This window comes from Hypomesus nipponensis, chromosome 4 (genome assembly GCF_054491055.1).
Source record: "Hypomesus nipponensis isolate SF chromosome 4, ASM5449105v1, whole genome shotgun sequence".
Classification (NCBI taxonomy): domain Eukaryota; kingdom Metazoa; phylum Chordata; class Actinopteri; order Osmeriformes; family Osmeridae; genus Hypomesus; species Hypomesus nipponensis.
This window is the reverse complement of record NC_140364.1, coordinates 8,630,712-8,650,560: the sequence shown is the minus strand read 5'-3', so window position 1 is coordinate 8,650,560 and position 19,849 is coordinate 8,630,712. Positions and strand designations below refer to the sequence as shown.

The following is a 19,849-nucleotide window of genomic DNA, read 5'->3' as shown; positions in this document are numbered from 1 at the left end:
CCCAGGGGCCCTGGCTTTCAGCCCAGTCAACCACCAGATCTAGCTGGAGTGACAGAATATGTACTCATAGTATGTGGTGCGGGTGTGTGCGTGTGTAAAGGTGTGTGTGTGGGGATGTATATAGATTTATAGAGACATTTAATACAGGACTGAGTGACTGCCTGACTCCAGCTGGACAGAGTGTGGTGAGTCAGACTCACTTTAATGGCTCTCAAATGGACTCCTGGTCAAGACAATAAAACATAGTCAGAGCTATCTTTCCCTGTCAAGATTGACATTATTACCATAGGTTGTACATGTGTGAGTCTATCTGTGATCATGTGTATTGTCTTATATTGTATGTGTTTGGGAAACCCAGCTTGAATCCAGGTTTGTGTTGCTTATCCCTTTCAGACAGATTTGTCATGGCCTAAATATAGAGGAGAATGTTGCCAACATGTGGGAGAGAGAGGGGGGAGAGAGAGAGAGAGAGAGAGAGAGAGAGAGGGGAGAAAGAGAGGACCAGACACAGAGCAAGGAGAGAGAGAGAGAGAGAGAGAGAGAGAGAGAGAGAGAGAGAGAGAGAGAGAGAGAGAGAGAGAGAGAGAGAGAGAGAGAGAGAGAGAGAGAGAAAGGGAGTGCACCATAAAGGGAGAGATTGGATGGAGGTCAAGAAGGTGAAAGAGATGATGTGTTTCTTCACATTTTGGGAGAGATGGAGGATGATGAAAGACAAGGGAAGGAGAAAGGTGCAGGAGAGGAATATCTTATATTCACATTTCATAATAAAATATCATGTCAATAATAATGATGAATTACCCTTCAAAAATTGAAAGAGCACAACAGTTTGCATTTACATAGGTGAACACTGAAAATCTCTGTTCCACAATTAGGTTTAGATATCTTTCTAAAGGTACTTTGCTTTATTGTGTCCCATTTCATTGGTGGAATCTCCTGGACGTGTACATTAGGTCACTCATGGTATCTGGGTTGTAGTTAAACATAGAAATTATATTTACAAGACCATGAATTGTCAATGTTATAAACTTCATTTCATAAGACTGATAGATTGATCACAACAATAGTAAATAAGCACAAATAAATAAAAAGTTCAGCAACCTCAGAACATGTCTTTGATTCCTCCACAACTATTTTGCATACATTTTCAATTTCATGCTTGGGAAGCTGACAGAACTAAAGTCTTCACATGTGATGTTAGAAGGAACATTAGCGCTAGTAGCCAACACTGTAGATTCAGCACTCAGTTAGCATCAGTCTCACACCTGTCTGCTCAGCTAGCCGTATCAGTGTCCCTCCCAAACCTGGGTGCCAATACTAACTGAACTTTACCCTTCGTATGAGCTTGAGTCTGCCTGGAGAATCAGGGGTGTGTGTGTGTGTGTGTGGGGGGGGGGGGGGGGGGGGGGTGAATAGTTAGACAGATATTGGTTTTATTGTGGCAGATGACAGAATTTTGGCAGAGAGGTAACATTTTTAATTGAGGGTGCCTCTTCTACAGAAGTTATAACTAAGATTTAACAAATTTGTACAGCAATCATTCATGACCCTAAACTAAGCCAGTTGCATCTCATCAGAGTAAGTCAGTTGATAGTGCCATACTATACTAAATACTATCCTTGGAACCACTTTTAATAGATTTTTCCCAGGAAGGTAATTGAAGTTCATCCAAATAATGTTTTGCACTAGCTATTTTAACCCAAGTCTGGTCCCTACGCATGAACTGACGCAGTACAAAACCCATCCGTAACAAACAAAATTCAGGACAAGTTAGTAATCCTGTGTGTACTGTGTAACAAAATAAAAAAATATGTGTAATTGCAATTCGTTTGTTATTCAATTGCAATACTTCCTCCCGGCCACTAGCTGTTGCTGTCCTGGTGAGGCAGACATCTCTGCCAGGGGCTGTAAGGCAGGGCCAGGAGCAGAAAAAGGGCTCCGCCCAGGATGAGGATGGCTCCAGCACAGCCCATAGAAGACACTGACCAGGACAACTCGTGGTGCAGGGGGACAGTGTGGTCGCTGGCCAGGAAGGAAAGAACGGACTGATGGAAGACTATGAGAGACAGGAACACCAGGATGCCTGAGAGGAAGAGAGAGGATATGGGATCAAGGGGAAAGAGAAAAGATTGTGAGAGAAAAGGATAAAAAAAGAAGGAAAGTGCTGATAGAAGATGAATGAATTGAATACCAGTGTGACTGGAAGGAGGGAAGGGTAGGGAAGGGAGAGAGGGAGGGAGGGAGAGTGGGGAGAGGGGGTGGAAAGGAGGGGAGGGTTCATGAGGTTCAGCAAGATAAAGAACTAAAGAAAGACAGAAGAGTACAACACTAGGAGCAGGATGAGGACACGTGGATGTGAGAAGCTGAGCTCTTTATGGGGAGGTACTGTATGATAGGAGTGTCAGGGATGACCATGTGACCTTTCCTGTTGGTAGGGCCCATCCCTTGCAGTCCAGGAGCACATATTACTGTCAGCCCCCCCCAAGAGTCTGTGCCAGTCCAGGAGGCAAGCCAGAAGTGTCTAATGATCCTAGTTTCCTTCACCTCGACTGTTATGTCTCCCAGTGAAGTGACTCCTCCATTCTGAGAGACTGCTGAATGAATGAATGTGTGAATGAGTAAATGAGTAAATGAGTGAATGAGTGTGTATAGGGAATGGACGGGATGAGGAATGGTGGTCAGGTGGTTGGCTGATGTATTTATGTTTGCGCAGACGTAGGTCACGCAGTCACTCATTGGTCCTCTTCAGCTCTCACTTTCTCTCTCACTCTCTCTCATACTCTTATCTTGCTGTCAGTCTCTCTTTCCACACGCTTACACACACACAAAACACACACAGCTATTTGCTGACCTTTGACCTCTGGACTGTTTTGGTGACATGAATACTTCAACCCAAACAAGCTGTCACTAACCTGAAAGGACGAAGCAGAAGGAGGCGGGCTTCAGGAAGAACTGGACCCCCTTGCTGAGAGCCATGGTAACGCAGACTGACCCCATGACCATGAGGAAGAGGCTGAACATGGACAACATGGCTGCCGCAATGTTCAGATCTGGAGAGGAGAGACTACTGTCAGTGACACATGGAATGGAAATAAGGAGATAAAGAGAATGTTGTGTCTGCGTACCTGCTTCCATGCGTTGTGTGTTGAGTGTGTGGATGTGTGTGTGTGTGAGTGTGTGTGTGAGTGTGTGTTGGACAATGAAAGTGAAAGGCCAAAGGACAGTGTGACTCACTTTTCACCATTGTCTTCTGAAAAAGCATCTTACTCTCTCCAGTAGTAAAGAACTTGAAGTAGGTGCAGTTCGACTCTTCATACGACAGGAGTGAGAAAAGAAGAAGATCAAGAGGAAAAAGAAAAGAGAAATATTAGAGGAGAGACAAAGCGGTGCAACAAGAAATATTAATGGAATAAAACAAGACGTTGATTGAGTCTGATGTCAGAGCTGTGATCACATTCGCTTGTAGGAAAGAAATCTTTGAAATACAGCGACTGCTCTGCCGCACACTTTAATTACCCTGCATCAAACACGATCAGTCATGCACGTCAATGACAATCCCAAGGTCAATATAAGGTCCTTCCCTGCCTATTAGGTCTGAGTAATCATGTGATCCACTCAGACATACATGCAAGATAGAGACATGTGACACTTCTCCCCACTGCCTGTCTGCCCTCTCTAAGCTGAGGAGAGGTAACAGACCTTTATACAGGGCAGCACTACATGCACACAATATGTTTGGACCAACAAGCAAAGTGAAATTAAGGTGTGAAAGCTACAATCCATCTATAGGTGTTGCATACTGTTTAGACTGAAGAACCAGAACCCCCACTCTCCCACCCCAAGCCCCCCTGGCCCAGGCACAGCTCACTTCCAGGCAGGTCAGCTGGACCGCAGCTCTCCCTCTCTGGGTCTATGTCAGCCACCCACAGGGTCCTGGAGCAGCACTTCCACAGTCCATAATGGGCCGTCAAACATGTCTGGTTGCCATAGAAACTCTTCGACGGCGATAGTTCCACCCAGAACTCCGTGCCCACACCCAGCACACTCAAAATCACACCCACGATCACCAGGAAAAATGCCAGCTTGATCTTCCCCTCCTGGTTCTCGCTCATCCCGCCTGTGCCTGATGATGCCGTTGTTCTGCCCCGGCGATTAGCCCCAACTCCTTTGCGCCCACCCCCAAAACCTGACATTCCAGCCACCCCTCCAGCAGTCCCGCTCCCACATGAGCCCGCTGGTCTTCCATCCTCATCTTGAATGAAGAAGGTGGACCACATGAAGGACTTGTTGGGACAGATACACCTGTGTGTTTGTGTGTGTTAAGTTGATGATTTTGTACTGTATAATGTATAATAAATAATATTTTTTTTTATAAAGTACACTACTCTGCACTGGACTATTACATATGCTGTCTTACTATGTGCATGTGAGCATGGACACAGGAGAGAAGAGAGATACAAGGGATGTAAGACAGGTAAAAGATTGTCAGGCACAAGCAAGGCAGATGATGATAGGGACAGGGGAAAAGAGAGATTGATGCTGCAGGGGGAAAGGGAGATAAAGAGGACAGGAAGAGAGTGGGAGGAGTGGAAGAACAGAGTGTATGGGACTAAGAAGGAAGTGGGGGGGATAGAAGATGACTCAGTTCATGAAGAAAACTGAAGAAATAGACTATGCCTGGGATTAGCATGCAGAAATTGAAAATAGAAGGGGGGGGGGAAACGATTAGCTGTCAATAAGAAACAGCAGGTGGTTTGGAAAACGAATACAAGTCGAAAACATTTGTCATTTTTTTTTAAATTTACATATTTTGTAAAAAGATCAAATAAAACTATTCAAGGGAAGCAGGAGAGAGGATGTGTAGAGCGGTGTGGCAATTCTGGGAGAAAAAGGGAAGAAGAGGGAAGAAGAGAGAGAAAAACGAATTACTGTGGTGATCAGGGAGATCAAAGGAACAGTAATTCATAAATAGTCATAAATCTATTGTTATTATTGAAGAACTGTGACTGAACAGCTGACAATCAGTCAGCTGAACACGTCTCCTGTCCTTAAGAAGCTCTTTGAAGATAAAGATGCACAGCTCACACATCCAGACAGACTGTCTGCTAGATTTAATATCTGTTTAAATTGACTCTCAGAGAATAGTAGCGTTTTGGAAATTGATAGGCATGATTAGACAAAACACACTTCACGGATGAATCAATAATCCAATGTTGAGCATGTAAGTGCAGGCCAAGATGTACAGCAAAACTAGACTAACATTTATTTTTACAGTTTTACAGTTTCAGTGTTTTACTGTTAACACCAAAGCGATTGTTCAGAGTAAAAAAGAGTTCATAGGATGGCAGAGCTACTGTGTCCTTGTAATTTATAAAAAATCTCAAGTGACAAAAGAAGCTCTGGCGCATGCAGATTTAAATGACAGTGGCTTCAACTTGCAATCAGTCCTGAGAAATCACACACACAAACCGCCTCAGTATTTTTCTCTCCAACCCCAGGGATATCCAACACAGCTACCTCGCTCCAAAATGTTAACAAATATATTTACAGCCACGGTTTACAAACAGGAAGATAATCAGAAGCTATAGGCTACAGCAAGAAATACAAATATCCCCACAGTGACTTTTGCTGCCACCATTAAAAGATAAGAACCATCTATTTATTTTTCCAGATCGTAAATCATGCCAAATGTGGACACAAAGCTGGTTTCTGCCTGTGGTGGTGCCTTACTTAACTCATCATGGCCACGGCACAAATCACAACAATGATATTAACAAGTTGCTGACCTGTTTTGTGTGTGTGTGGCTCAGTTCGGAGTGAAAGAGGGTGAGGCGAAGGGAGGGAGAGAGAGGTCGAGTGAAAGAGGGTGGGGTGGGTGCAGAGGAAGAGAGGAGGGGAGAGAAGGGGAGGGGAAAGGGGAGGGGGCCAAAATGCTCTGCTCTTTCTGTTTGTCACATAGTAATCAAGTGTGAGAGAATGAGTGAGAGTGAGAGTGAGAGTGAGAGTGAGAGTGAGAGTGAGAGTGAGAGTAAGAGTGAGAGTGAGTGAGTGAGTGAGTGCATGAGTGAATGGTTGTGCATATGTTTGTGAGAAATGGGTTTGTATGTTTTTGTGGCTGTGTGAAAATGTATCCATAAATGTGAATATGTGTGTGTGTGTGTGTGTGTTTATGTGTGTGTGTGTTGGGGCTAGGGGTGGGGGGGCTGTGTGTGTCCCTTCTGGCTATTTTTGACTACCACCTGTTAATGACATTAAAAAAGCCCCCTGAGGGCCAGAGTCTTGCTGTGCAGTGCACCCTGGGAAGCGGTTGGGGGTGAATTCTTGTGGCATCCTGGGATGTCCTGTAGATTGAGGCAGGTTGTGGCACCTTCTGAAGGGGACTGGGTGTCGACACTGGCACAGATTTAGGTCAGGGTCAGACCATGCCACCATGCCATCTTGCCATCAGCAAGTTGAATCCCCTGCTGACACATGCAATGCCATCGTTTATCCAGCGCTGATTTGGCTGTCCATTAGACATTGCAAACACATAGGTCTTTGTTTACTATGTGTGCAAAGAAGCTAAGAGACTAGGCTGTTACATAATACCCTCGAGCTAGCTTTAAGTTCCCTAATCTGGCTAGGCAACACTAACACTCCGTTATTTAAAGCCACCATAAGAAGCTGTTATGCAAAATGTAAGTTATGTGAACCCCTGACATGCATAGAGGTGTCCTCCTGGGACAAACAGAGATCACTCAAAACAAAACAAAAAACATGCCACACTGGTTCTTGTATGAGTCAAAAAAGTGTTGAAATCACAAAGCTGCATACCATTTTTCTGGTCAAGTTGAAGGGGTGGGGGGGGTGGGGGGCCTCAACCTTTGGCTTAGGTTGAGGCCCCCCCCCCCCCACCCCTTCAGCCCCCCTCCTTCTTTCAGTAAAAGGACGAGTTTAACCAGGGGCAGACATGGAGTCCAGATTGTGTGTCTCACACTTACACACAAAGTACATAGCGGGCTGTTGCTGCCTCATGAGCACATCTATCAGATGATGTCATAGAGAGACCTGCCTTTCATACAGCACTACAATTGGTTGACTGACAGAAACCAATATTTATGAGGATTGTAATCCTATATAACCTCAAATGAAACCTGATTCACATCGTAGATTATGAAGTTAGTGAAAGAAATCCACACAGTGCTATTAAAACGATCTTTGGTCAGTAGACCTGATAGGGTTGTTGCGTCTGACTGGGACCACTCTGGCTCCTTGTACACTATTTCCTTTGTCTGTGTGAGAATACTGCAGTCAGATGTGCCTGGCATTGTGATAAGAGAGGGAGGAAGAGAGGGGCGAGAGAGAGAGAGAGAAAGAGAGAGAGAGAGAGAGAGAGAGAGAGAGTGAACGAGAGAGCGAGAGAGAGAGGGGGAAAGGGAGATGTGAGAGTTAATTAGAAAAGGGGATAGAAGAAGGTACTGTGGTGGGGGTGAAGGAAAACAAAGAAGGCAAGAAAAGAGGGGAGGAAAAATAATATGATGAGAACAAGAAAAGACAACGAGAAGAAGGCGGAGGAAGCGGGTGTTCACAAGAAGGCCTTCAGCAGCAGAACATGAAGCTGGTGAAGTGCAATGAGGACAGCTCTCCATCAGATGGCGCCGCTTGAGAACTGCCCAGGGCGGGGAGAAGAAGTGGGCTCTGAAACTAAAGCTACTGTATGGTATTAGCTTCTGACTAATGCTAGTGATAATGCTGTGCTTCCTCTGATCAAATGAAAGCTCTGGATGACGCAAAAAGAGATAAGGGGATTGTCATCGGAGAAGGGCCTGTTAGTGTGTGTGTGTTTGAATGTTTTGCATGTGAGTGTCCCTGCAAAGAAAAAGCATTACTCATCAGCCTAGTTTTTCTTTTTCTGTCTCTGTCTCATACTTAGTCAGTTATCTCTCACACACACATACTCTCCCTTGCATCCCCATTTAACATAATTAAAATAAAATAAAAACACTCTCTTTCTCTCTCTCTCTCTCTCTCTCTCTCTCTCTCTCTCTCTCTCTCTTTCTTTCTCTTTCTCTTTCTCACTCTCTGTTCTTCTCTCTCACTCTCTCACTTCACTTGTGGAAATCCATGACAGGGAAGACACTTGAGACACAAAATGGAGACTGACAGTGACAAAGTATTTTAATTAGTTCTGGGATTAAACAACAAGCCATACAAGTGATGTACTGTCCCTTCCAACTACCAGGCAGTAATGGGACTTTGTAGCACAAAACGAACACACACCAGCAAACAGACATGGAGGCACGCCACCTCACTGGTCCTTCTTCGGCCTGACTGTGGATGACAGGCTGACTCTACAGGACATGGATGAGTCAGGCTGACTCTACAGGACATGCCCTGGTGCAGGTGTGAAAGTCTCTCTCAGAGAGATTGGCTGGCATAAAAGATGATAGGATGCAACAGCCAAGAACTAGGCCTTTCATTCGCCTGTTGCTAAATGTATTCAAATATATTAATTGCGTAGTTTTGTATAATGAGGAGGGCTGCATGTTCCTGGCCACAGCTCTCATTTCCTGACATATAATTACACTGGAGAGGACATGATATTGGATGTTGCAATGTATCATACAACGTTTGATAACCGTCAATAAACATGAATTACCCCCCCCCCAAATAAATATTTTTAATCTTCTAAAATTGCCTATAGTGCCTACATTACACATCTAAAAGATATGCCAACTTGCCTATATATACAGCGAAGGACTTCACCAGAAACATCCACATTTGTTATTCAGAGTGCTGTGTCTAAGTGTTGCGTGGGTGGCAGAGATAAGCGGAGCAGAGAGAGCAGCCACTGGAAATCACCTCTCTCCAAGCCTCCCACTGTGACTCCCCGAGCTGCCAGCACTGCTGGGGGTGGATGTTAAGGGAGGGGGTGGGGTCCAGGGAGGTGGTGCTGGTGCTGCTGGTGGTGGTGGTGGTGGTGGTGCTGGTGGTGGTGGTGGTGGTGGTGGTGGTGGTGATGGTGGTGGTGATGGTGGTGCTGGTGGAGAGGTAAACGTGGGAACAAGACAGAGCTGTCTCATTTGGTTCTAGGCAGTCATTTTGAGCTGGGCATTGAGATATTTCTCATACGTTTCGGACATTTTACAGTTCAGACAAAGTCAATCAAAGAGGTGCAAGCCAGGGACAATGCAAAGCCCTAAACCATGTCTAGAGCCAAGGAACGTATAAAGACACCTTACATAGACATGGCATTGGACCCGAATAACTTTGGGATGTCATAACAAGGATCATTTAGATCATCCTTAATGAACGGTCCAAAGTTAGCCCTGTGGGACCGTGTTTAGAGCAGCTCAGGTAGGGATGTAAAACACTGGCGCCTAGAAAGGCCAGACGATGTCTTCATTTTGCTCTCAAATGAGATAACACTTCACTTTCTGCCAGTTCAAAGTTTGGTGTTAATTTTAGAGTGCCCTGTCATGATAGAAGACAAACACAATGCTCCTTCACTGATCCCATTAACACTGATGTGTTATAAATTTGTTACTATGACAACTAACAAATACATGAAAATATCTCAAAGAAACAAAATAATAAGTTCCAAAGATGTGGGAGAAATGGCTGAAAAAAAATTGAGGGAGTTTGTAGGAGGGTGGAGGAACATGGAGTGAAAAAGGTGAGAGAGAGATAGAGAGAGTGGGAGGGAGGGAAAGAAACTGAGTTGAGATTATCTTCCTGAGGTAAATCCTTTTCAATCTGATCCGTGTTTGCGATGGACTAACCATCTCGGGAAAGCTTGCAAGAAGGTAAGCAAACACATTCTCCCTTGAAATAATTATTACTCATTCAGTTCCTTTGTAACACTCAAACTTCTACTGTCCTGTGTTTGTAAATTTGAATTAGTTAAGTCTGTATTTTTAGTTTAGTCAGTCTTGAGGAGATATTGAGGTTTGCAGTATGAAAAACTTGGAGTATGACAAAATATATGTACTTGAGTAAATTGTACAAGTACAGGTGTTTGAGTTCATACGTCTGAAAAGTAGTTTGACTTGTCACATTTAGAAATGTAAATGTATCATTCAATTGTATTTGTTTGCACTAAAAAAGCTTGGCGTTTAGGGATAAGCCTAAATCGTTTTCTGTGGCTGTGTTTACCATCTCTATCAGGTGTCACAGGGTTTAAACAGGGTTTTTATTTCACCTGTAGGATGATATCATTGCCATGGGCCAACAGACACCAACTAAACTGATAACTGAACAGAAACAAAGTCAGGTCACAAACCACAAACCACAAGTGGTTGCTGCCTATCCTAGCCTGTTACTTATGAAATATTTATTTATCTACACATACTGTGTGTTTGGATCCTGGTGGATGGAGAGTGTGTGAGGGTACCTGTGATGGTCACATGGTTGTTGCTGTGGATGTGCATCACACAACCCTGCTTTGTCTTCAGCTAAGCACAGACATGTACTTAGAAGACCTTTCTTCCCCTGCAATACGGAATCACTGCCGTCATTTAAAGGACATCTAACGGTCTCAATAGTGAGAGACAAGTGGGGCATTATGCAGTAGACATAGTTAAGAAGTCAATGAGATACTTTGAATGTTAAATCAGGGTGTTACAGACAATGTTTTGCACATCATGGAAATCTATGGACTCGGCTGCAGTCGCAGATTGCTTCTCAGTGTGTTTGGTTGGTAGGAAATGCTCTGATTTGTTTATTGTAAAAAGTAAACAAACGGGGTTAGCTTTGGGTTTGTGTTCTGTCATCACGGTGTAAACTGATCTCTCACCGTCACTTCAGAATGCTTTTCCTACCCCTGTGGCTAAAAGTAAACTGTTTATAATTACTCAGGTTGCATCCTTCGGTCATGACCCTTGCCTTACCTTTAGCCATGACGTAATCATGTCTTGGTACATTTAGTAGAGAGTGTGTGTGTGCATGCCTCGATGTATCATCCTTTAATGTTAATACTTCTGTTACTGTCATCGGAAGTCAGTTTCAATGGTGAACTTCAGTCACGTTCAGCAAACATACCACGTCATTGTTCCAGTCAGCTTTCCAGCCTGGTCGCATGAGGGAGGATAGAGGGCACGGGATAGGAAGACTGAATCTCCTTAAGCAGTGAGACATGGATACAGCCAGCTAAGACAGATAGAGACAGACCTGTCCAGGGCTGGCTGGCTGGCTGGCTGGCTGGCTGGTTGGTTGGCTGGTTGGCTGGTTGGCTGGTTGGCTGGTTGGCTGGCTGGTTGGCTGGCTGGTTGGCTGGCTGGTTGGCTAGTTGGCTGGTTGGCTGGCTGGTTGGCTGGTTGGCTGGTTGGTTGGTTGGTTGGTTGGTTGGTTGGTTGGTTGGCTGGTTGGCTGGTTGGCTGGTTGGCTGGTTGGCTGGCTGGTTGGCTGGCATAAGGATTGGCCAGGTGATTCACAGACGGAGAGATGCTCCCCCTCAGACACGTGGGAGGGTGATAGGGCCTTGACTTTGTGAAGTTAGCTGGTCAGTTCCCTCCAGTGGGTAATCCACAAATCCTATTAGTCTGTCAACCTTGGGACTGCTCACTTCTTTCCCTCGGGACTATCGTTCTTTAGATCCTCATCGCCCTCATCACCCTACCATGGTGAAGTGAACACTTTCTTTATTGACTTTTTGTAACAAGGTCTATCCTCATACAGTGTGACAGTTTTACTTTAGACCCATCTGTTGTGTAATGGTAGCCTTCATACAGGAGAGTCACATTGTGAGAGACCCAGGTCATACGAGCTGTAATCCTGCACCCCTTTTCACACATCCTCCTCCTTCCCCTGCATGATTGTGTTATTATATTACAACAGACTGTGGAAATTGGAACTATAATTAAAGTCATCAATCTGTCTCTCAGTTACCAGACTGCTTGACTCAATAATTTAAGTTGAGTTGCTTGTGATAAAGCTACTGTAGCTGACACCCCCCTTCCCCCTTCACTGGGCTGCATTACAGTGGCCTTGATAAATTCACTGACCATGAAGTGTCAACACATTTCCACTCATGATTACAGGTAACGACATGAGACATTGTGTGGGCGGTTGCCAACATTGTGGAACATGTTCTCTTTCTTTGGCGTTCTTGAGAATGTCTGGCCCAATCATAAAATTGTAATCTAATATCTTTATCTAAAACACAAATGTATCCTAAGCAACATGTAAGGCGAATTTGGACCTTGAAGCTTTACCACTGAGCTGTAGCCATCTAGTTTTTAATCATTTAAAAAAGAACAACTTTCAGTACTTTAATGTGTTGTCTCTGTCTTCCAAGCTAGGTCAAATCATCTTGGGACCTCCTGGGTGGTTGGAAACCCCGAATAAAAGGATTCCTTTGTCTGAGGAACACACAACACATCTACAGGAGACTGACTGGACCAGTGCCCAGGGACAAGAATCACCTAAAGCAGACCGACGCTGGTGCCCCCCCCCCCCCACCACCTACTTAGAGCGGAGGAGGAAGATAAGGGTGATCGAAGCATCTGGCCCCATCTGGCATGGAGACAAGGGGCCTAGCTTGATTAAGCAGCTCAAGGATGGATGACTGAGGCTCTTGGCAGAGACAACAGTCTTCTGTGCGTTCTTTGTAAAACTGTCCTTTGTGTTTACGTGTCTGTGAGGAACAGAAGTTGTCTTGGGAGTGGGGCGATTGGTGTTTGTTATTGACATGCATTACGCTGGCTCGCAATCTACCACAAATGACCGGCCCTCATGGTGCACATTCCACTCAAAGTAAAACTCAGAAGGACTTTCCCTTGAGAAGAGAAACTTCCGCAACAGCCAAAGATGGCGAGATCCGTCCATCCATTAGAAGTGTCTCTGTCCTCAGGATCCACCCGCCGGACAGGCCTGTTCACAAGGCACATCCTCCCTTCCTTCCCCTTCCTCTCTTTGCTCCTCCACTGTCTCCTGTCCTTATCTACAGTGGGAGGTAGTGTGCCAGGGTTAGAATATGACTACGGCATCAGCCCCAAATTTGTCTGCACCCCAATCCCACCAGAAGCAGACCCCAGCTGTTTTACACCGGGCGGGCCAGCACACGGAACAGCACACGGAACAGCACACGGAACAGCACACGGGACAGCACACGGGCCCAGCAGTAACGGCCATGGTAACGGCCACAGCAACGGGCACCACAGTCCTGTGGGAGGGGCTGCTAATGGTGGCACACGGAGAGTCATGTCGGACGAGGCGAAATCCACCATCTTGCACCTGCGGGAGAGCCTGGTGCGGCAGAAGGAGACCATTTTGGACCAGAGGGAGACCATCCGAGAGCTGACGGCCAAGCTCACTCTCTGCGAGGGCTTTGGTCGCGGGGTTGGTCACCACGATGACCACGAGGACCATCATGGGCCGTCGTCGCACCACAGCTCGCACCACCCGGGCTCCTCTCACCACTCCTACCATGACACCGACCACCACACGGACTCCCACTACCCCCATAATGGCCACCGGCCAGACCCACACCACCGGGGGACGGGGTCCTACAGTGGGAGCAAACATGGGGCGTTTTCTGCTGAGCAGACAGGCAAGACCCTCCAGACCCTGAAGGAGAGACTGGAGAACTTGCAGGTGAGTGTGGGAACACAGCACACAGTACGGTTAAGGATCATCAGCCAATTGATCTAACGTGCTGGGATCTATAAGGATTTTGAGGGACTTCCCCCCCCCCCCCGCCATTAAAATATATATATGTTGCTCTTCTGTGGTATTTGTCATGGGAGCAAAGTTTAATGAGGGAATCTTGTGGGTCGCGTCGTGTCAGATGGGAACGGCCTGCTTTTCATCCGTCAGCTTAGCCTCTTCTTGGCAGCAAACCGGCTGTTTGTTGTTCTTTTGATTCCCAGGAGCAATGGATAGCAGAATGGATAACATTCTCTGTCTCTTGTTCATCATCACACCCTTCCGGTCTGTCTCTCCATCTGTGTCGTGCCACTGCTACATCACTCTTCATAGGACGGCCTAAGTTTGTTAACTAATTAACCCTGGATGACCTTTAGAGACTGTCTTCATGAAAAACGGATGATGCGTTTGGCGGGTCTGACTAGTCAACCTGCGTGCTTGAGACCACAAACACAGTCAGGCCTGGTTCTGGATGTACAGTACGGGGCTGAACCAAACCAATCTTACTAGTAAGCTTATGATGAAGGCACTTCCACAACTAAGTCTATATTTTATACATGGAAAAACTGGTATTGTGCCTTAACTGGTCTTAAATTGATTAAATCAAAGTGAAAATGCAGAACCATTTGGAGGTTGTATAAACTAATTCAGGTTGTTTGGGCTAAAATGAAAATGAAATCACTGTATGATAAAGTATTTGGAAAATGTTCCTTTGTTGTGAAATTACATATATTTTACATGTATTACTTTGACATCTTAGGTAGACATTAAAAGGGTTGTTAGTTGTCAGTATGGGTCACCAAAGTGACCCATACTGAAGTTTGAATGAATGTGAATAACTCTGGCTGCAACTTAAACACTGCAGGTACATGTGGCTCTTTCATAGAAAGTGTTGCCAAAAATCCTTTCACTCTTATCAAGGTGTTAGATAAATACAGCAAAGCTGGGATTTGCCTCTGTCACTCTTACCTTTAACAGGATGTCTACGCCACAGGTAGCCAGGCTAGCGTCCTAGGGTGCTAGCCACACTCACAAGCAATTAGCTAAATCCAAATTGATGAGCTATTCATCGGGGGCATTGCTTTGGCACTGGGCAAAGCCGGATTTGAGGAAAGAGAGGAAGAAGGTTGACAGCGAGGGAGGGGTCAGAATTAAATGTAATAATGCTTAACCACTATATAGCTAGGCCTGGTCTTCCATTTCACTCTCTGGAATTGTAGGGCGGGACACAAATTCTACAACCTTCAGAAGGTAGTCAACTGTATTCTCAAGCCTTTCTCAAGTCTCTCTTTCTCCCTCTCTTTATCTCTCTCTCCCTCCCCAGGCCAGGAACTCGTCTAGCTCCTACTCCAGCTCACTGAGGGACCTGCTCCAGAGAAAGATTAATGCCTTGGAGGAACAACTACACAATCACCATGGGGGAAACCATGGGGGAAACCATGGGCCTGGTCACCATGACGATCACCATGACAACCATGGTAATGGTCATCATGACGACCATCACGATGGCCACCATGATGATCACGATGACGATCACCATGATGATCACCACGATGACCATCATGATGATCACCACGATGACCATCATGACGATCACCACGACGATCATCATGACGATCATCATGGCGACCGACACCATGATCGCCACCATGATCGCCACCATGATCGTCACAATAGTCACCATGACGACTATCACTATGATCGACACTATGACCGCCATTATGACCGTAGCCACAGCCGTCATGACAATCACCACGATGATCACCATGGCCCTGGTCACCATGACGACCACCACAATGATCACCATGATGATCACCACGGCCCTGGTCACCACGATGACCACCATGCCACTGGTCACCGTGACGAACACCATGGTCCCAGTCACCACGACAACCAGCAAGGACCTGGCAACCATGATGACCATCACGATGACCACCATGGCAGTGACCATGGCCCTGGTCACCATGATGATCATCACGATGATCACCGTGACAATGGTGGACACCATGGTAGTGACACAGACCATCACCCCAGACCTCCCTATGGCAGCAAACCTGTTCCAGCCAGACCTCCCGTCCGTGGGGGAGTGGGCCACGCTAAACTGGACACGGTCTTCAGTCACCTGCACAACAGGAACACTGAGCCTGGTAAGTTCTCTCCTACACGATCTGCCTATCTATCCTAGTAGGGTCTCTCCCACACTAGCTGTGTATGCATGCTGGTAGCGTCTTTCTTATCTATCTTGGAAGGGCATCTCCTACATTTGCTGCCCATATCCCCAGGTTGGGCACCCTCTTTCTCCACCTAACCAGTCACTTCTGCTCTGATGTGGCTCCTCCTCCAGGTGGCCGCAAGAAGCCGAAGAGTCCAGACGCCTTCCAGATCGGCTTCCCCATGAGGACCAACTACATGTACGGAAGGGTGAAGAGGACCCTGCTCAACGAGATCTTTGCCCTGACCGTCTGCCTGTGGCTGAAGGGCGGCTCTGGCCCGGGTCTGGGCACACCCTTCTCCTACTCCGTACCTGGCCAGGCCAACGAGCTAGTGCTGATTGAATGGGGCAACAACCCCATGGAGCTACTGATCAACGACAAGGTAAAGTAAATCTAAGCAAGGGAAGTGAGCATGTTCAACAATGTGCTGATGTATAATTTAAATGACAGCAGAACCTTGTTACAATTTTAGCAGTCATTTCATTGGCAAATACAAATGGAAAACCAATGGTCTGTAGGAAGAGTGCCACATTGCATGGCAGATGACACTCCTTAGCTCTCATCCAATCAGGGTGAGAGAAGGACTTAACCCCTTTCCCTAAGGTGCGTCTGTGTGACAGTCACAGTTCAGCTGCTGCCTGCTCTCACCTCTTCCTTGGCCTTGCAACACAGTAGCTTGTCCTCGCCTCCTCATCCTCGCTAATGAAATAAGACCACAGGACAAGGCAAGCAGCTTAGCCTCCCTTGTCATGCGTAAAGGAGAGACCCATGAGTTAGAAAACACATGGTCTTGGGGCTGGGGCTGGGGCTGGGGCTAGGTGACATGAACAGAGGTCGCCCCCCCCCCCCCCCCCCGATGCCACCACACAAACTTGGAAGATAAAAAAAAAATGAGTCTGAGCCCAAGTAGAGCTTTATGTCTAGCAACGCCCCCTGTGCCCTATCATTTGCAGCTGGTGCCCTATTGTATTTATTTATCATGCAGGCTGTGACGCTGCCCATCTCTCTGACGGATGGCAAGTGGCACCACCTGTGCATCACCTGGACGACAAGGGACGGCTTGTGGGAAGCCTATCAGGACGGGGTGAAGAGGGGGTCAGGGGAGAACCTCTCAGCCTGGCACCCCATCAAGCCTGGAGGGGTCTTCATCCTTGGGCAAGAGCAGGTACAGAAGAGAACTGTCACTCTCAATTTTCACGCAATGTTTGAACTGAATTAATACTCAGATTGATTTGGTTGTTTACATTTTTAGGTAAGACCTTTTGGATTGTGGGAAAGCAATTTCCATATAAAGCATTGAACTATCTCTATTTTGCTACTTACTTTTGTGAATAAATTGTCCATTCAAATTTTTTGCTCAATAAAGTACACAGATCACAGTAAAAAGCAAAGTATGACAATCTTTATCTCACAGGTTTGCTGTAAATAAATCAAACCTGTCTTTTGTTCAACAGGACACACTGGGTGGACGCTTTGATGCTACCCAGTCCTTTGTGGGAGAGATGTCTGACCTTCAATTCTGGTCACGGGTTCTGACGCACAATGAGATCTTTAGTCAGGCCAGTTGTGGAGGTCACCTGACCGGTGATATCATCACATGGACAGAGGCTGTGGTGGAGTTACATGGTGGGGTTACCAAGTACCCCTTTGACCCTTGCCACTAAGAACTAATACCCTGCCATTCTACCAGGGAGAACTGGAGAAGCCCTATACCGCCGCCATGAACTGACTCTGACTTTGCCCACCTCTGCCCTGAGTCCCCTGGCGTCTACAGGATGACTAAGTTAGCCAATAAGGGCTCTGCACAGCCCGTTGCAAGGACGATAGCCGGCCCTTACTGACCGAGAAGGTGCCAGCCCTCCGCAACAGCAGCGTGGAGTTGGTTTTGCTTTCTTGCTATTCCCTTTACTTTCCTTTCCTCTTCGTTCTCCTCCCTCTCTCCATCCCTTGCTCCTACCTCCCTTCACCCCTCTTTCCTCTCCTCCCTTACTGCCAAGCACGGCAGAGGCAGTGCGGACCAACCAAGCAAAGGCTGAGTTCAATGTTGTTGTCAAGACTGCTGCCACCATAGGCAGGTAATAGGATTCACCATCTTAAAACGGATCCCTCTATGCCCTGGCATTAGCGAGACTATTCATTAGCTATGCTGACACTTCACACCGGGATATAAGGGTGAGGTAAAGATGAAGAATGCAAGACTGTTCAAATCGACAACAGTCTGGATGGGACTACTGGTCTCTTCACTTGACTGCACCCACCATAAGAACACAATACACTTAACAATGTTTTGACTGTTGAATGTGAGAGGAGACTATGACAGGCTTTTTGGGGGGGTTTGTTACAGAAGCATGATGGGCTGTTGTTCAGAAACGGGTTGGTTTTAGGACTCCAAGTTCCCAAGTCCGTCCTGGAGATGGGCCAGCACTGCTCTACTTTGCACACAGAGATTTTAGAGGCCTATTTTCTACTTAATATACCTACACACTGCCGTTGCTTCACCCGAGTTATCATAACAAATGTCATTCTGTAGTTGCTTTGCAAATAGCTGCCGGTGCTTTGGTCTGACAGTTTTCTAAATACAGTGGGGAAAAAAACATTGTACTTATTTTTTGTATGGACATACTGTGTTTTATTATTTTACATATAGATGATGTTGGGGGATATGCCATTTTTTGAGATGTAATTTCTTGTTGCAATATGACAAATCGTCTGTCAATGTAATGACGGCTGAAGGTATCTTTATGTAAGAGCACGGTTAACATGGTCAGGTGTGACATCATGTGGGCCGCAGTCCTCATAAATACAGGTTAACTAGCTGTCAGGAGGTCCAGGGTAATACTGACCTCTCCATGGTAACCGGTGGCTTATGGTGGGATTTAGCTGGCAAGCTTTGATCCAGACTATTCCTGTGCTGTCAGTCTCCTGCCCCTGCTTTACATACACATTGAATCCAACAATCACATTCACACACTCACATGCACTCAAGTCTGTTTGGACACATGCACAGAAACACACACTCTGCTGGTATTTGATGCTACTGTAAATGTCTCTAAAGCACTTATTAGTTCCACTATTGAAGGATGTATTTTTGTTCACATTGTTGAAATGTAATTGCATTTTTGTATACATGTCAAGATGGTTACTAAACACCAAAAAATACACTGATTATTTACTAAAAATATAAGGATGTAAAAAACTTTTATAGACATGTAAATATAAAATGTGTGCTTTTTTGTCTAATGTTTAGCCTATTATGTGTGTCAATTCCATTTTGCTATTCACCCCCCTCCCCCATCCACCTTGACAATGTATGAAGCTTGGACTGTTTTGATCATCCTGAAGTGATTACACCAAAGATGGAAGTAAAAAATGTTGTTGCCATGGTGATAGCTAAAAGACTCTCGGGTGGACATGTTCCCTGGCTGTGAACAATGGATTCAAAACATCTGCAAAATACGCTAGTTTCTTAGTGAATATACCGTTAATGGAAGGGCTTTGCGGAATACAATATTAGCTGTGTGTAGTGTCTGAAAATACTTTGAGTTGGATGCCAAGATGAGCCCTGAAAAATTAATTCTCCTCTTCTCCTCTTCTGATAGTGGGCCAAATGGATGACACTTTTCATTTACATTTTTATGTAAAACATAATACCTTCTTAAAATTGAATGTCAAAATGCTTACAATGGAACCATAATATGTGGAGATGGTTGTTTCCATCCTAATGACAGTTGTACAAAAGTTAGATACCTGTTGAGTGTATTTTTGCTTATCTCGCCTTTGGTGTAAATCTGACCACTATGTTCAGACATATTCAATAGTTTTGTTCTTTTACTTTTCTTTCAGTACCTTTGGTGTAACCATTGTTTCTTTTCCCTTCATTAACTGAAGTGTGTTTATCTGGTCGGAAGTCCCTTCCCTGTGTGTAAGCCAAAATTGTATGCTGAATTTTAAACTTGAAAGAGTCAGAAATGCACTAAAGCATGTCAAATACTTGTAAATAAGTCAATATTTTTAAT

General features: G+C 45.6%; 2 protein-coding genes across 2 annotated transcripts; one reads left to right on the top strand and one right to left on the bottom strand.

The window, feature by feature from the left end:
• Positions 1-873: 873 nt before the first annotated feature.
• cacng6a (calcium channel, voltage-dependent, gamma subunit 6a) lies at positions 874-5,844 on the bottom strand. The gene is made up of 5 exons (XM_084697185.1): positions 5,784-5,844; positions 3,866-4,876; positions 3,232-3,306; positions 2,910-3,047; positions 874-2,080 (listed from the first exon to the last, which is right to left on the bottom strand). The coding sequence occupies exons 2-5, from the start codon at positions 4,272-4,274 to the stop codon at positions 1,860-1,862; spliced, it is 843 nt and encodes a 280-aa protein (XP_084553311.1). The 5' UTR covers positions 4,275-4,876; positions 5,784-5,844; the 3' UTR covers positions 874-1,859.
• A 3,816-nt stretch (positions 5,845-9,660) lies between these two features.
• On the top strand, positions 9,661-19,603 carry LOC146295353 (uncharacterized). Its single transcript, XM_084696206.1, has 6 exons — positions 9,661-9,782; positions 12,272-13,569; positions 14,945-15,767; positions 15,965-16,215; positions 16,819-16,998; positions 17,288-19,603. Exons 2-6 carry the CDS (start codon positions 12,784-12,786, stop codon positions 17,495-17,497), a joined length of 2,250 nt encoding a protein of 749 aa, XP_084552332.1. The 5' UTR covers positions 9,661-9,782; positions 12,272-12,783; the 3' UTR covers positions 17,498-19,603.
• Positions 19,604-19,849: the final 246 nt, after the last annotated feature.

Bases quoted from the DNA above. Each gene is read 5' to 3' on its own strand.
- cacng6a (XM_084697185.1), bottom strand. From the start codon at position 4,274: ATGTGGTCCACCTTCTTCATTCAAGATGAGGATGGAAGACCAGCGGGC. The intron at 3,048-3,231 runs GTGAGTCACACT...TCTCCTCTCCAG, and splicing joins TCAGAAGACAATGGTGAAAA to ATCTGAACATTGCGGCAGCC. The intron at 2,081-2,909 runs GTTAGTGACAGC...TCTTCCTCTCAG, and splicing joins CTTCTGCTTCGTCCTTTCAG to GCATCCTGGTGTTCCTGTCT.
- LOC146295353 (XM_084696206.1), top strand. From the start codon at position 12,784: ATGGCGAGATCCGTCCATCCATTAGAAGTGTCTCTGTCCTCAGGATCC. The intron at 16,216-16,818 runs GTAAAGTAAATC...TTTATCATGCAG, and splicing joins AGCTACTGATCAACGACAAG to GCTGTGACGCTGCCCATCTC. The intron at 16,999-17,287 runs GTACAGAAGAGA...TTTGTTCAACAG, and splicing joins TCATCCTTGGGCAAGAGCAG to GACACACTGGGTGGACGCTT.